Source organism: Nelumbo nucifera, chromosome 2 (genome assembly GCF_055504915.1).
Source record: "Nelumbo nucifera cultivar China Antique chromosome 2, China Antique-T2T, whole genome shotgun sequence".
Taxonomy (NCBI): Eukaryota; Viridiplantae; Streptophyta; class Magnoliopsida; order Proteales; family Nelumbonaceae; genus Nelumbo; species Nelumbo nucifera.
The window spans coordinates 60,770,708-60,787,791 of record NC_142650.1 but is presented as its reverse complement, the minus strand read 5'-3'; the positions used below and the strand labels follow the sequence as shown (position 1 = coordinate 60,787,791).

The 17,084-nt window shown below is 39.1% G+C and overlaps 1 protein-coding gene across 1 annotated transcript; it reads right to left on the bottom strand.

The window, feature by feature from the left end:
* Positions 1–2,451: 2,451 nt before the first annotated feature.
* LOC104586952 (stromal 70 kDa heat shock-related protein, chloroplastic-like) lies at positions 2,452–16,386 on the bottom strand. The gene is made up of 8 exons (XM_088897566.1): positions 15,580–16,386; positions 5,712–5,964; positions 5,105–5,184; positions 4,856–4,998; positions 4,644–4,742; positions 4,111–4,300; positions 3,519–3,917; positions 2,452–2,991 (listed from the first exon to the last, which is right to left on the bottom strand). Exons 1-8 carry the CDS (start codon positions 16,147–16,149, stop codon positions 2,593–2,595), a joined length of 2,133 nt encoding a protein of 710 aa, XP_088753692.1. The 5' UTR covers positions 16,150–16,386; the 3' UTR covers positions 2,452–2,592.
* Positions 16,387–17,084: the final 698 nt, after the last annotated feature.

Genomic DNA, 17,084 nt, shown 5'->3' with positions numbered 1-17,084 from the left:
CTTTGTTTTTAGAATTGACAACGAATTTAATACATATATACACAATGACAATACATCTCTCTACAAGCATGGATGGAATCTTTCCCTGTTAATCGATCACTCTCACCGCGTTTATAATCAAGCCCTGATTAGCTAAACTTGATAGCTGTAATAAGGGCTGTGTAACCAACAATAGTGCCCCACTCCACATCAGTCATACATGCCAAGTGAGAGATTGAGTGATGGTGGGGCATATCCACTTTATGGCTGACATGGGGCATTATTATTGGTTACACAGACCTTATCACACCCATCAAATTCAGCTAATGCAGACTCGTTTAAATCCAGGTTGAATTTGAAAAAAAAAAAAAAATTCTTGTGACCATATTGCATGCAACTCCCAATTATGAAATATGAATGCGTCAGCATTTGAAATTAATAAATAAAAAGTTTATGCGATGCCTTCAATTTATTGTAATTGCTGGGTTGTTTGCATTTTATTGAGAGTCTGGATCTGCTGTCCAGCCAACATCGGTTGTGTTGTGGTGCAGCTGGATGAACATGACCAACAATGTATTGTGGTCAGAAGATCCGAACTCTTTTATTGGAGGGTCTCAGAATTGTACTGCTACTTCAGTCTTGAATTTTTCAACTTCACTACAATCCCTACCCCACCCTTGACCTAGAGATCACTACAAGAAAATCAGGCTAAGCCGGCAGTCAGTGGACACCCTTGGCCTAGAGAGAAACTGAAAAGCCAAAACGGAAACCTTCGTTTCAGTTTCTTCAGTTTAATTGTTTTGGTTTTGGGGTAAATCAGTTCAATGAATTGGGTTTTGGTCTTCAGATTTAAAAAATCAGTTAACTGAAAAAAAAATGTTTTAATCGAAATATATATTTGGTTTTAACTAAAATAACCAAAACAAAAAACGAATTGAAAATTTCAGTTTAGCTTTTCCAATTAGAAGTTGAGTTTAAAAAGGTTTGGTTTATTTGATAAAAAATGCAGCGAAATAAACCGAATGCCCATCTCTATCAAGAACCTCCAAATGCCTTATTCATCAAAATCATTCCCCTGCGTCTCTCCAGTTGCCTTCTCCTTTCTCAATGAATTCCTTTCACTGTGGAATAATAAGTTGTAGAGGTTTGATTTTTCACAAGTTTGTTGGCATTTCACCAACCAACCTAATTTTATTTTGTTTTCTAAGTATCAATGAGCCATTATATTTCCGTTCTAGGTATGACCATTCCCCATCATTCTTTTCTATCTACATACAATTTGATTTGCTGGCCACGCTACGAAGTATGAGAGGCTTTAACTGATCATTGGTCTTTTCTCAATGTTACTGAGCATTAAGAGACAAGAGTTGTTCCATTTATAGGTATAAAACGAGCCAGATTATCCATGAGCCAGTACGGCCCGGCACGATGCACATAACTGGCACAGCTTGACCTGCCGCATAGCTCCGGCACGGCCCACATTACACCTATACTTATATTCGTACTGAATTTTTCACCGAGTATGCGGACCAGACAGTCCATTCACAATAAATATATAGGACAAACATCATTCCAAGGTAAAGCAGTGAAAGATCAGACTCTTTGTCTTTCATTTTTTTTTTTTTTTGGTAAAGGACTCTTTCATCTTAAGCATGCAAAAATGCGAATACATTTGTTTTACTTTGTAAACAATCTTTACATCATTGATTATCACCTTGTATGCTCTTCAAAGAAAGCACATTATTAACCAACACTGAATCTGGGTCATCAGCCCTTCAATTCAAATGACTGACTGACAGCCTATTTGGGCTATCTGGATCAAATGCAGTTTAAAAAAGCTAGCCATGTGCACTGTCATCGGCCTTCGGCTTTCCCAAACGGGGACTTGGTTTATCGACAAAAGTCCAATTCAAGCTGAACGAGTTTGAACTTTGAAAGGTGGTTAACTCGTACTTTCTCGACAGACAAAACATCCACCGGGAATCTGATTGGTAGATGGCAATGGAACTACCTAACCAACCATTAGGCTGTTACAAAACAGACTCTGAGACAGTTACAATGGTCACATATGAGACATGGCACTTGACAATTTTGGTTATAAAAATTAGATGATCAACCCAGCGCTGTAAACACCATGGCACGTCTCCATGCCAAGGTTCAAAATATCGAGCGAATCAATACTGTTTTTTTTTTCTTTTTTTTTTTCGAAACCAATTCAGGGGGTTGTTTTAGGTCTCCACCCCCTGAACCGGTTAGACCCCCAATACACCCACTACAGGAGCATATCAGAGGGGTCCCGGAACAATACGAATTGGCCGACACGGGGTGATATATATCGATACTTTGAACCTTGCTCCATGCAGCTGATAGTCCATGCAAAGTAATGGGGTCTAGTTTCTCGTGGCTGTGAACACCACTAATTCTTTCTATCTAACCCTTCACCTCTATCCAAAATCGGGGAGTCTAAATAAATACACAAAAAAAAGGAAATCATCCCGATATCAATCCATACTTTCAAAATCATATATACACCCTAATGGGAAAGAACAAAAACCCATAGCGTGCTAAAGTGCAACCATCAATTATGAATTATCAACCTCCTCTTCTCATTATCTAACTGCTATCAGTGAAATCCGCATCAATCACATCACCATCAGGTGTCTTGCCAGCTGATCCTGAAGAAGGCCCGGCCTCTCCACCAGGTGCAGGCCCAGCACCAGGTGACCCAGGTTGGTTGTATAGGGACTGCCCAAGCTGCATTACTTCTTGGTTGAGCGCAGCCATAGCATCTTTCATCGCCTGGGTTGACCCACCAGAAATTGCTTCCTTCAGTTCTCCAAGCTTGCTTTCTACCTTCTCCTTCACAGCAGCAGGAACCTTGTCTCCAAGTTCCTTCAGTTGCTTCTCTGTCTGGTATACAACTGAATCTGCCTGGTTCTTTGTGTCTATGGCATCCCTCTTCTCCTTGTCCTCCTTAGCAAACCTCTCTGCTTCCTTCACCATTCTTTCCACCTGCAAGTTTTTAGCAATAAAACATCAGAACAACATAGCAGGCGTGTATTGGTGGCATGCTTAAACTAGTCCTAACAGTGGTGAAGCCATCTAAATACAAGCTATAACATCTGAAACCTACTTCCAAAAAGGATATATCCCCGTAGACACATGCAGGAATAGAAATAAGGGAAAGCCTGGACATAGCTAAAGAACATCTGGTTGCATCAAATTTTGGGTCATCAGCCCAACCACCTGCATGTGCATGGGCACCCAGCTATCATTGGGGCACGGAGATCAGTTACTTCCCCTTACCCCCAATGTAAAAGTTACTGCTGCGCAGATGAAGAAATTATACAATAAACTAGAAACTCTAGTTCAAAACAAGCAACTTCTCATCAATATGCATTTTTCCTACCGAAAAACTACTGCACTGAAATGAGCATGAGCTCTTGAATCCAATAGAATTTTGACATTACTGCCCTGTGACTTGTGGCCACTGAAACTCAACTAAAGCAATTTAGGTCCAAGTAGTTTCTAAGTCATACCTCATCAGAGGGCAAGGTGCTAGCACCAGTGATGGTGATGTCCTGCTTCTTCCCTGTGCCTTTGTCAATGGCCGTGACAGAAAGGATACCATTGGCATCAATGTCAAACTTCACCTCAATCTGGGGAACACCACGGGGTGCTGGAGGAATACCATCCAGGCGGAAGCTACCAAGAGATTTGTTATCCCTTACAAATTCTCTCTCACCCTGAAGAACATTGATCTCAACACTGGTCTGCCCATCTGCAGCTGTTGAAAACACCTCTGATTTGGAGGTTGGCAATGTTGTGTTCCTTGGGATTATCTTTGTCATCACACCACCCAGTGTCTCCAGACCCAGAGATAATGGTGTCACATCCAAGAGAACAATATCACTTACATCTCCAGAGAGCACGCCAGCCTGAAAAATTCAGGAGTTGCAGTTTGATTAAAATAATTAAATAAAAGAATCAAACCCAATACCTATCGAATGCCAACATTCTTATTAACTCTGCAACTTCATAACACTTTTAGAAACAGGAATGGAGCTACAGCATGTCAATCTCCTAACGGGATGATAAACTAGAACAGATCAGAAAGTAAAACGAGCTGACCTGAACTGCTGCCCCAAGAGCAACAACTTCATCAGGATTTACAGTAACATTGGGATCTTTTCCTGTCATTTTCTTTACAAGTTCCTGTACAGCGGGTATACGTGTTGATCCACCAACAAGTATCACCTCATCCAGATCTTTGAATGAAAGCTTTGCATCTCTCAATGCATTTTCTACTGGGGTTCGAAGCCTGCAATATTTCTCAGAAATTAGCTGCTTTGACACCTATAGCAGCAAGGAATTGTAATTTTAAAGTAAGAATATCAATATCATGGGAAGCATAATAAGATAAAAAGAATTAGTTCCAATAATTTTCATAAATCCAAACTTAAAAGTGATTCTTAGAGTCACAAAAATCATTGGAATTGATCCTCTGAAAGCAAGCCAAATGCAACATAATAGTCCCAATTCTGAAGACCGTGGAACTAAAAACACCAGCAACTCAAAACTAATTCACAGGGCCAACTAAAACACAATCTATCCAAAGAATCGACATATAATAATTAATATTTGGTAAATGGTGAAGTGCATACCTATCAAGCAGGTCTGAACACAACTCCTCAAACTTGGCCCTTGTAAGGGTGGTCTCAATATGTTTCGGACCATCGGCAGTTGCAGTAATGAAAGGTAAACTGGAAAAGGCAATAACAAATTTTCAGTTACACATAACATCTGTAAATAGACATGTATAAGCACGCATGCATGCAAACAAGCAGGCAAGAAAGAAAATAAACGCATTTCACACCTTATATTTGTCTGAGTCAAAGATGAGAGTTCCATCTTGGCTTTCTCAGCTGTCTCAGTAAGACGCTGAAGAGCCTGTTTGTCCTTCAGAAGACCTATGCCTTCATCTCTCTTGAAGTTCTCAGCAAGCCAATCAACAATTCTCTGTTTGTGTTTACCAACAGCAGACAGGTTCAGTAACCAATAGATCAGAAATCAAACACAACCACATTGGTTGCAATTTGAATAATAAAAAGAATATAAGCTCAACCTTGTCAAAGTCATCTCCACCCAGATGTGTATCTCCTGATGTAGACAACACCTCAAACACTCCATCTCCAACTTCAAGAACTGCAATTATGAAAAAGTTATACATTTATGATCAATCAGTCATACATATTACATGCTAATGGTATGATTTCCAGAACTGTAGCATAAAGGTTTTCTAAGTATCAGAATCTGAGTACTTAGCAAGGGACAGATAAGGATTTAATGAGTAAATAATACATTAAAAAGATAAAGGTATATGATCCTTTTTATCATCAGAAAAGCTTAATTTGTCTTTCCCTACCACATTTAGAGGTTACAGGTACTTCATGAAATTGCAGAACAAGAATTTAATGGAGTCTCAAGATATGAGTATCCAACATAGGTCAGATGGGGATACTTATGGCAAAAATATACATTATAGTTACAGCAGTATAATATTTTTAATGCCACATTACCAAGTCAAAGATAAAGTTCAATTTAACTATCATTCCATAGGCGGAAGGTTATAGATAAATTGAAACCTGGGTGCATATAAAGAAAATCTGGAATTTTGCATACTAAAATGACAATGAAATTGGAAATGGAGTGTTTTGGAATAGTCTTAATACCTGATACATCAAATGTTCCACCTCCAAGGTCAAATACTAGAATGGTTTCATTGTTCTTCTTTTCAAACCCATATGCCAGTGAAGCAGCAGTGGGTTCATTGATGATACGGAGAACTTCTAAACCAGCAATCCGACCAGCATCTTTTGTTGCTGTCCTTTGCGAATCATTGAAGTAAGCAGGTACTGTAACTACAGCCTTGGTAACCTTATCATTCAAAAACTTGGATGCATCATCTACAAGTTTCCTTAATACCTGCAGATGAAGAAAAGAGGCTAAGTTTTTTTTACCGAGAGAAAATGACAAACATGAACAACAGTGCCAAGGACCTCAAGTAAATGCTGCAAACCAAGAAGCAGATAATCATTTAAGTTTTTGAAGTATGATAACAGTTGATGGTAATAGCAACTCCAAGAAAACTTTCACCACAAGAAGAAAGATTACAACACAAACACTGAGGCACTACTTTCAGCAGTTCAGAGAAGAAGTGATGGAGAACAAATTTCTTCCTAATTATTAGAGAATACGTAAAATAACAAAACAAGCTAAACGCATTCTTGAGCAAAATGGTCAGAAAACTATTGCAGAAACATTTTCTCAATTTCTCATCCAGCAACAAAATATAAATGTTTAAATTATTACATTTAAGACTTCCTCAAAAACATGTTTAACATGAAAGCTTCAACTTTTTATCCTTAGTTACGGCATCACAGAAAGTTGCTTTTAACACAGCATCAAAAACCTTTATAGTTCTCTGACGAAATGAACAAACAAAAGAGAACAGGCACAGTTTTAACTTCCTACTCTGGCCCCTCTGCATCACTGCATGCAACTTCTTTCCCGATAATATAACATCCATACATCCTAAGCAAGAAGCCATATCAAACACTACAAGAAAATTGATTAAATAGCGGCAGTTTTGGAAGAGGCTAATTGATGATTGCCGCTACAAATAATATTTTATAGCGGCAGTCATTTAAAACTGCTGCTAAAGACAGGACAGACTGCCGCTACAAGCAGAATTAGGGTGCTACTTCCCCTTACTCTTTCCCTTTCTCACACTCTTCCTGTCATATTTCTCTCTCGCACTTACTCCAACAATGACGCTGGCATTAGGTAATTTCTCTCAATCTCTCGATGAATATGATTGAAAAACTGATTATGATCTCGTAATATTTATTGAAGAATAAGAAATCTGTAATTTGTTAATGGATTGCAGTTTTGATTATCCGACTTTGACAAAACAAGAAAGAAACAATTGTTTAACCTTTCCTTTTGTCCGGTAGTTGCGAGTAGTAGGGGATCCTCGAAGTTCAGAGATCATCTGTATTCTTTTTTCTTAGTGAAATGGAGACTAATCAATTGATGATAGTGATAGACACAAAGGACAACGAACCAGATCCTAGCTTTCTATTTTTAGGTTTTTATCAAGAAGAATGCAACCATTCGTCATTTGCCCTATTTATTGTTAATATTTCACTTTCATAGTGTCGTCCACACTATTTTTTAAGTTGTCTTCTTCTAGCTACTGCCAACAATTGAAGATTGTGAACTCACCTTTTATTGTTAGGCTTCAGCTGTTATTGTAGCTAGGAGGTTTCAACACTAGCAGCTGTTCATGCCCGTGTATGCATATCTAACCCCAATATGAGTGATTAGTCTCCACTTTCCCGCAATGAGTTATCCCAAGTCGGATTATAAAAAATTTCCAAATATTATTGAAACTATTCAAATTTCTCATAAGTTAACAGTAATTATTGAAAATTCCTAGAAATTATAGGAAATCTGCATAAATTATAGAAAATTACCAGAATTCATCAGTAAATTATAACATATACCATTATTTTCTTACCAATACCTTCCTTGTTCTTGGTTCCCTATGTTATGTTCTTATGCTCTCTTTACTATCTCATACTCATTCTGGTGGGTTATCTCAGTTATGCAAGTTTCAAAATAAGTAGAGGTTGATTCATTTATTTTTTATTGAAGAGTAATACCTATCTTTTATGTGAAATTTGCAGTTTGATTCAGACTTCTAAGAGTGGAAGGTGTACATATATTGCTACGTGTGAGGGAGACATTGGGAGCGTTGGATCATTAGACAGGGTATTGCCCCTGGTGATCCCTATCATTTTATCTGGTGCAACCCCGTATGTTGGATCATTACAGAATTGTGGGGAGATGCTCCAGTGCTTCTAATTTTGTCACTGCCAATCATGAGCAGACTAACCTGACCACATTTCATGGCAATGGTTGTCAACTTTCTGTGGTTAATCTGGTTTGGAGTTACTTCTTTTACATGTATCTCTCAAAAATCAAGTTTTCTTTACCTTCATTGAAGTGGGACTATATTAGCTAGCTAAGGGCACTGGACCTAAGATCTAGAAGGGCACTGGACCTGAGATCTGGAAGGGCACAACTGGGAAGGTCATTTAGCCCCATTTGGATGAGGCTCCTTAGATCTCCAATCACCCCAGACCACTCCATATTTTGCCACAGTAAGACTTCTCCACCATGCATTCCTCTCAGAAGCAAATCTCCATAACCATTTACTAAGAAGGGCAGAATTAAATTCCTTCACCTTTCTTATTCCCAGCCCACCAACTTTCTTAGGAAGGCAGACTTGCCCCCACCTTACAATGTGAATCTTCTTTTCATCTTCCCAACCCCTCCATAAGAAATTCCTTTGGAGGCTCCAGCCTATTTGCAATTTTGTTTGGGATGGGGAAAAGAGATAGGAAATAAGTAGGAGGTTGGAAAGGGTGCTCTTAATCAATGTAACCCAACCTCCAAAAGATAAATATTTTGCCTTCCACGAGAGGCATTCCCAAATACTTTACCGGGAGGAAATCAGTTTGACAAGCCATCACTTTTGCACACTCTTCTAAATTTGAAACATGGCCCTCTGGGATGATCTTACTTTTACTCAGGTTAACTTTGAGGCCAGACACCACTTCAAACCAGCTCAGAATCCTAAGAACTGAATCCAATTGAGTCATAGAAGCATCCACAAAATATAGGGTATCATCTGCAAATCGGAGGATATTCACTTTCTCCTTTCCAGGAGAGATTGCAAACCCATTCCATAAACCAGATTCTGCAGCCTTCTTGCTAAAAAGTGTGAGAATTTCCAATGACACAGATGAACAACAAAGGGGACAGAGGATCTCCCTGCCTCAGACCCCTAGAGCTACAAAAAAACTCCGTAATTGATTGTTAATTAGGATTGAAAATTTTGGGGTCTTAATACAAACTCTGATCCAGTTTCTCCATTTCTGTCCAAAATTCATACTATCTAACACACGATCCAGATAATTCCAGTTGATGAAATCATAAGCTTTCTCAATATCAAGTTCACAAATCACACCCGGGGTTCCCTCTCTTCTTCTGGAATCAGTTAACTCATTGGCAATTAGAATTGAGTCTACCATCTGCCTCCTTGGCACAAAAGCACTCTGGTTATTGGAGATTACACTGCCTAACACCCTTTTCATTCTTTCTGCCAGAACTTTAGCCAAGATTTTATAAAAACTGTGCAGGAGGCTGATTGGCCTAAAATCCTTAATGTTCACAACCCCATCAATTTTTGGAATGAGGATTATAAATGTGGCATTCAAGCTTCTTTGCAGAGAGGCATTTGAATGAAACGTCCGGAACACTTTCATCAAGTCTTCTTTCACAAAATTCCAACATTTCATATAGAAAAGGTTTGTGAGATCATCCGGCCCAGGCGATTTATCTCCTTCTAATTTCTTAATTGCAGAACTAATTTCCTCTTCTGTAAAAGGTCTCTCAAGCCAAAATTTCTGATTTTCATTCAGCTGCCTGAAAGGAAGATTAGAAGGAAAGGGTCTATACATCCAATTTTCCTTATAGAGCTTTTCATAAAAGGAAGCTGCTACTAATTGAATCTCTCTATCTGAGTCCCTGCTCCTATCTTCCCACACCAACTTATTGATAGATGAAGCTCTAGCTTGGGCATTTGCCATTTTGTGAAAGAAATACGTGTTTTTGTCACCCTTCTTTAACCAAGTGGTTTTAGCTCTTTGTCTCCACTTAATTTCCTCTTTCACAACCAATTTGTCAAAGCTATTTTTTGCTTGGGATCTTTTCAGCCTCAACTCTTCAGAAATTGGACCCATTTCTTCAGCTCTATCAATCTCTTCAGCTTTTTTTTCAATCCCCAAACTTAACTTTTTCTCCAAACTCCAAATTTTTAATATTCTTTTGATAGTACACAGTTTTTTTGCCAGGATAAAAGAACTTGATCCCTCCACCTGAATATCTTCCCACACAGAATTCATCAAAGGAATAAGATTGTCTTCCTCATACCAAACATTTTCAAATTTAAAAGGAGCTTTGATTTTCTCCCTATGACCACATATTAGTTAGATAGGACTGTGATCGGAAACAGGTCTGGGAAGGGTAATCTGCCTAAAGTCAGGAAAGATATCATCCCAGTTTTGAAGAAACCAAGAATCTGTCCAACCTCACAAGGGTGGGGTTTTCTTGATTATTGGTCCAGCTGAATCTGTGACCTTGAATAGGGATTCCATAAGTTCCATATTATTGATAAAATCTGCAAACTGCCTCATCAACCTAATTCTTCCACTCCTTACCAATCCCAAGGATGGGTCAAAGAGCCTCTCATATCTGATAACTCCTCCCAAAAGCCCACCCTGAGACCCATAAACATTTCTGATTTGGATAATATTAACATCTTGAAGCTTCAAGACTAAAGAAATTGAGAATTTCCCAATGCTACAAGAAATTAGGCTACATAAAGAGGGATCCCAAAGACACAAAAGCCCCCCTGCACTCCCAGTAGTTGTCTTTGCCTTCCATCTAACCTGACCTTCCCCCCAAATACTTTGAATAATACCAGCATCTATTTTCTCCAACTTTGTTTCTTGAAGCAGTACTATCTTCGATTTCGACATCTTCAAAGAATCACAAACCACCATTCTTCTTCTACCCGACCCCAGGCCTCTTACACTCTAGGATAAAATTCTTAAATCCATAGATAGAACTAATCGAGAAAACAACCACCCCCCGTCTCAAATTTTCTTTGACCCCCTTACTGCCCCTTCATTGCTCCCCACCTTATCATTCAAGCCCCATGTTAGTCTCATCATTTCCTTATTTCTCTTCAAATTTGTCCCACCTTTTTTGCCGCCATTTGTCCCCTCTCCATAAGAATTCTTTGCTCAATCTCTTCCAAAAACTTTACTATTTCTGCTTCCATCCCCTCCAATAGAAACCCCCCAGAAAATTCCCTAGACCCAATAGCTTTAATGTAACCCAAGAGGAAGATTTAATAGAATTGTTACTCGACTTACCTTCCTGACCTACCACGAAATTTGTTTTGTCCTTAATTTCTTTCTGATGATTATCTTCACTTCATTTCATCGCAACAGGGCTTCAATCTCTTTTCTTCAGCATTTTGGGTTGCTCAAGACTGTCCGCCAAATTTTCATTTTGACCCTCTAAATCCATCACTACTAGCGGCGTCACCTCCAACAGTTTGGCATTCACAGGCACCATGGGAAGAAAATTTTGTTGTTGTCATCGATGATCTACCTCTGACGAACTCGCCAGCCCAGAATGATCAATGACGAGAGGGGTAAGTCGCACCATCCTGGCTATCACCTCGGTTTTCAGCGTCAAGAGACTGAGAAAACAGTTGTACTGAAGTCTCGAGCTCCCTCCTCTCAGTTTGCATAAGAGGTTGGCTAAGCCACACCAGCTCCAACCGGACTGGGTTGCACAGTATCTGCTTGCCATTGGACCACCTTGGTTCACTAGCAGATTTTGTAAGTTTATTTCTTCTAAGCTCATGGGTGGGTCGAGTATTTGGGTTATTTTGACCCATCTCGAGGTCCTAGACTCGTTTCGGGAAAACCACACATACACAATCCCCAATCCCTTATGGTTGTTTGGCCTCTTTAAACTTGCTCAACGAATTCTCCTCCATGGGCGCCACGTGCATTTCTTTTAAACATTCTCTAATTAAATTCTTTATTTCTTCAACCATCGCACCTCCCCCAATATTCCCCATCTTCGAAAAAGAAGCACTTCCCTCAAGACAATCTCTTCAGATGAAATCTTGGCCCTCCATTAGTTCCAAAATTGAACGGTTCAGGTTAAGGCCAAGATTCCCTTCTTCCTCTCCACTGATCTCCGGTGACCTCATCGACGAGATGACTCAAAGTTGGCCATTTCTCAGAGGTTCTTGCGGCAAAGAGCTCTCACCAACATCTTCTAAGACAACTGTCTTAGAAACAACCAAACTCGTTCTCTCCTTTTGAGCTTTATCTTCTATCTGGGATCATATCGCCCTTATCAGGGATCATATCGCCCTTCCTCACCTTCATTCCAATCCATTCACACGTAGCCAACTCAATAGGAGAATCGTTTGTTTCTAGGAACCCTCCACATGCATCCCCAATCACTTTGCTCACACTCGGACACCAGAGAAGCAGAGGCAAACCAAACACCCTGATCCAGGTAGAATTCAAACGATCAAAATCCTCACTCGATTCCAAATAGAAGCAATCTGCACTAGCTCCTCACCAATCAAGGAGTGGATTTCTCCCCATTTGCATGGTCCATTATCAAGAATCCATTTTGCATCGGATCTAGAAAGAAAGATGAAGAGAAAAAGCTCGTCCACCAGCTTCTTCACCCTCACTCCCCCCACCTCCTTCCAGGCTCTGCTTCCCATCTTTCCACCTCTTGAACCCCTACCCTCCACCAGAATCTTCCCACCAAACAGTCGCACAAAAAATTTCTTCTTGCCTCAACCCCTTGAATCTCCATTCATACCACCTGCTTATCTTCCAATTTTCGGTTTCATGTTGGAATACAAGATTGATTGGGATTCAAGGCCTTAAATTAGCTAGTAGGTAGTTAATGGGTCTTTCACTGTTTATGTTATAATTAGATAGTTCATACCAGAAAAAGAGCTACACAAGGATGGTGACCCACTTCTGCTAGGTATGGTAATTGACATTAGCAAGACCAAGATTACTTTGAAATTTGAGAACTTTAGAAAAATGTGTTGATATTCTTCATGTAAACCTTTAAAACCTTTGTGATCTTTTTAGTGAACATGTGAATTTATCTTCATATTAAGCAAAAGACATTGACGTAAAGTTGATTGATTGCTAAATAACCCCCATGAGATATTAACCCTTTGTTAATGAGTTAGTGGGGTTACAAGGTCCTCATGAGCTTGTAATCAGTAGATTGTAAGCTTCAGGTTGGATAGGGTTAAAGCACTCATCTTATAATCTTGTACTGTCCTAGGATCCATGGACAGAATAACTTGGTCATGGTCCTTTGGCTGCCATGGAGGCCCTTGAACTGCAGTATAATTTCGTTTTCGTTTTCCTATAATTCATCAATGTAGTTTCTACTTCTGCATAATATTTGATTTACTATTTATTATCTTATGATATTTGTGTAATTTCTAGGTATCAAGTGATGAAGCTATTGAAACTGCAAATTCTTGCTCTGAAGGAATTGCTAGTATATTCTATCTCCAAAAGAATGAATTTTTTCTATATTTTCTATTACCATCTTATTGCTCATATATTGTTCAAATGATATAGAGGGGTGATAAAGACTATGACAAATATCTGAAAAGTGAAAATAGAAATAACTGGAAGATGGCTAGATCAACTGGCCAAAAATCAGGCTCTATGTGGCCCATTCAAATCCTCTAATCTTTTTGTTTTGTTTTTTTTTTATAGGCAACAGAATTTGACAGATTCATCTTTCATATATATCAGCACTCTTGGGTTTACATAAGTATGTTTTCATCTTGTAATTTGCTATGACATTGGTATTTCAAGAAGTGTATTAATATCTTTTCCATTCTGATACATGTTTAGACCAATGCCTTTCTAAAATCATTTTCCTAATTGCTAGATCTCAGAGTTGTTACCCAGGCTAGACAATCTTGTGTTGAACCCAATTTGGATTTTTAATAAAGAAAAGGTCTTGCAATCTCAAGACTAGTTTTAATCTTGAATGGTTGCGGGTTAGGGTTGCCCAGGTTTTGGGTTCAGATTTAAACCATAGGGTAGTTCACCTTAGTTTTGTTCTTATCACTAGACTTGTTCAGCAAACTTTCAGCTACCTCTGTCTATCTTAGGACCCAGGCTTTGGAAAAACTAAGCTAGGTGGTGGTTTTATAGGTTTGGAAATCAGTGGATGGGCTGATAGCAAGTTACCCTCAAGGTTTGGACATTACCATTCAGTCTCTGAGGAATTGCAGGGCTGAAACATTGACCCTTGGACCACCTCTACAGGTTTTGTCCCCCTAGTTCCCCTGGGAAGAAATATATACCACCCTAGGATGGAGTAGTTGTAGATCGAGAGAGAGTAAAGGTGGAGGAGAAGAAAAATAATGCTGAATAGTCTTGGGGTCCCTTCCCTGTCAGTAATATCTGAAAAGATTAGGGTTCAAGGCTGGACTGTCCCAGCTCAATCTCTGTATTGAAATCTGTCCTTGGTTGTTTTTATGGAGGTAAAATCCTTATTCTGATTTTTCCATGTTGTGTTTCTGAAGAGTAAAGTATTTGTCTTTCTATTCTCTTCAGGGTATGTCTGAAAATTGAAACTACTATTTTGTTTCATCACCTTTCACACAGACTAAAATAACCCATTTTGTTTTTAAATTTTGGGTGCATGAATATTTCACTCTTCTTCATGATGGGTATTAGAAAACCAGCTCTAATCTTCTTCGTTCATCTGTACATAAAATGTAAAAGAAAATGTTGGTTACTGCATATGGGGAAGTTGGGTTTCTTTTTTTATTCAAATATTGGAGAAGCTCTACAATGCTAGACTGAGAATAACCTTTTTCTCAAGATTGTTTTATGAGTTGAGAATATTTAATAAAAATGTGTTGTGGCTGACTGAACTGAGAATAATTCTTTAAATGCAGTATTTTGGTTGCTTTGTTAATACAGATTTACTAATTTGTTCATAATATTCTTGTTGCAAAAGTAAGGTGCCAAAAAGGATGTGTTTCGGTTGTTTGCTAATAAGGTGAGGGACCATAAGGATTTAGAATCTAGATGGGCTATTTCACAGGAGACCCCGGTTGAATATTTCAGAAGAAAGGATTTTGTTAGATTTTTGAGAAATCATCCAGAGCTCAAGGATTTTGTCTACTTACTACTCTGTACATGAGAAGACAAAAAGAGAGAGAGTTCAAAGACTGTAGTGTACTATGCACATGGACTAATCAGAATAAATTTTCTTTTTTTCCATTCGTGTATGATTAAAGTTCCAAAGGTTGTCAAAACAAGCTATTTTGTATTGAATTTTAATTTGGATGAATAAAATTACAAGTTTATTTAATAATTGAGAGTTGTAGCCAATTACAAATTAAATTAGAGGTTATCTATAACAAATTCCATGTTGTTTTAGTAGGTGTAAAAAAAATAATAGAGATTTAGCAGCAATCGGGGGACTGTCACTAGAAAAAATTGTTGCTGCCACTATAAACTTATAGCGGCATTCGGTCTTACCATTTGGCGGCAGTTTTCTGCATTTTACCGGCAGTCGCTAAAATTGCCGCTAGAACCTTAGCGATTTTTTAGCGGCAGTTTTAGGACTTCTAGCGGCAGTCAAAATCATTTTTCTTATAGTTAAAGTCACTAAAATGCGAGAAAGAAAACAATTCCAAAATAATGCTACAACCAAAGAAAACGCATGCAAAAATAAGCTTGAAGTATAACAAATGCAGTTCAAACACGAAAAAGAATTAGATATACCAGAGTGGTAAGAATTGAGAAAGAATAGCGCGGAATAGAGTGCTACTGTGACAGGAAAGAGAGGGGGAGAGAGGGGAGAAACCTGCGCCGAAATCTCCTCGGCAGCAAACTGTTTGCCGATGGCTGGGCACTCAAGCTTGACATTACCGTTCTCATCTCTCACCACTCTATAGGAAACCTGCTTCGATTCCTCATCTACCTCAGACATTTTCCTTCCAATAAACCTCTTCACAGAGAAGAAAGTGTTCTCCGGATTCACAACCGCCTGCCTCTTCGCAATCTGCCCTACAAGTCGGTCTCCGTTCTTCGTGTACGCAACGACCGAAGGCGTCGTTCTTTGACCCTCAGCATTAGTAACAATTGTCGGCTTCCCACCTTCCATCGCCGCCACTGCTGAGTTCGTCGTCCCAAGGTCAATACCGACAACCTTCTCGCTTACAACCCGAACAGGACCAACTGCATATTCTCTCCTGCTATTTCTCTTAAGTTTCAGGAAAGCCGACTGTGGAATCCCAAACGAAGCGCCGCTGCCATTTAATCCCTGTCCGAAGAAAACAGTTCTTGAAGGCCTTCCATTCCCAACACCGGACTTTGTCGAAGGGGATGGAAACGCAGAACCGCCGAGAATGTGAATTTGAGCCGCAGACGCCATTGTCGACGAGGATTCCTCAAAGTAGCCTAACTTGGTATTTATAATAGGGTTTTGGCAAAGAGACAGAGAGAGAGAGAGATTGAATTCGAACGAAGAAGTTAGGTTTAGGTTTAAGACAGAAATCAAGCTCTGAAAGAAGAGCTAATAAACCCTAACCCTAACGCAAGAAGCTGAGGAAGATAAAGAAGGGATGGATGCTTCAGCGCTAATGGCTGGTTCTGGTTTTCGACTTCGAAGAAGATGAGGGAAGAGTAGAGAAGGTTATAATGGAGATAGAGAGGGTTAGGTGTTGCCACGTAATCTGTTTCTAGAAAGATCTCTAACAATCATGGATGGGAAGGGCCCCGCCCCATTGTGGTACGATGGATTGGCATCTATCCGAAAATGGAAAATGGAAAATGGAAGCACACAATCACACCTACGCATTACTAGCTGCGAGTGGCACCCTTAAAATGCACGGAGTGAATAAGGGAGCGAATAAATTTTCTCTTTTTTTTATTTTTTATTTTTATTTCATGTCATTTTTTAAAAAAATAATGAGATTTTCTTGTTCCTCATAAAAATTATCTAAAATTTTTCTCTTTTACCCATACCTTCCCAATAATCTATTCTCCTAAAATTTATCTCAACAATCTAGAAAATAATAAAAACTGACCTGAACTATTGCCCCAATAGCAACAATTTCATCAACATTTACGCAATACTTGATCCACCAACAAGTATCACTTCGTCCAAATCTTTGAATGAAACTTTTGCATCTCTCAATGCACTATCTACTAGGGTTCTAAGCCTGCAATATTTATTAGAAGTTAACTCCTTTGACACCTGATGTAGGCGCATGTGGCCTTGCCCAATAGCGGGCCTACATGTGTTAGGCAGTGGTGTTCAGAGTGGACCCAATTAAGGTGTGTAGAACTAAGCTTGATGGGCTTTTC

Excerpts from the sequence above, each read along its gene's own strand:
- LOC104586952 (XM_088897566.1), bottom strand. The coding sequence starts at position 16,149 with ATGGCGTCTGCGGCTCAAATTCACATTCTCGGCGGTTCTGCGTTTCCA. Across the intron at positions 5,185-5,711 it reads TGGAACATTTGATGTATCAG|TTCTTGAAGTTGGAGATGGA; the intron begins GTATTAAGACTA and ends TCATAATTGCAG. Across the intron at positions 3,918-4,110 it reads CTCTTGGGGCAGCAGTTCAG|GCTGGCGTGCTCTCTGGAGA; the intron begins GTCAGCTCGTTT and ends TGAATTTTTCAG.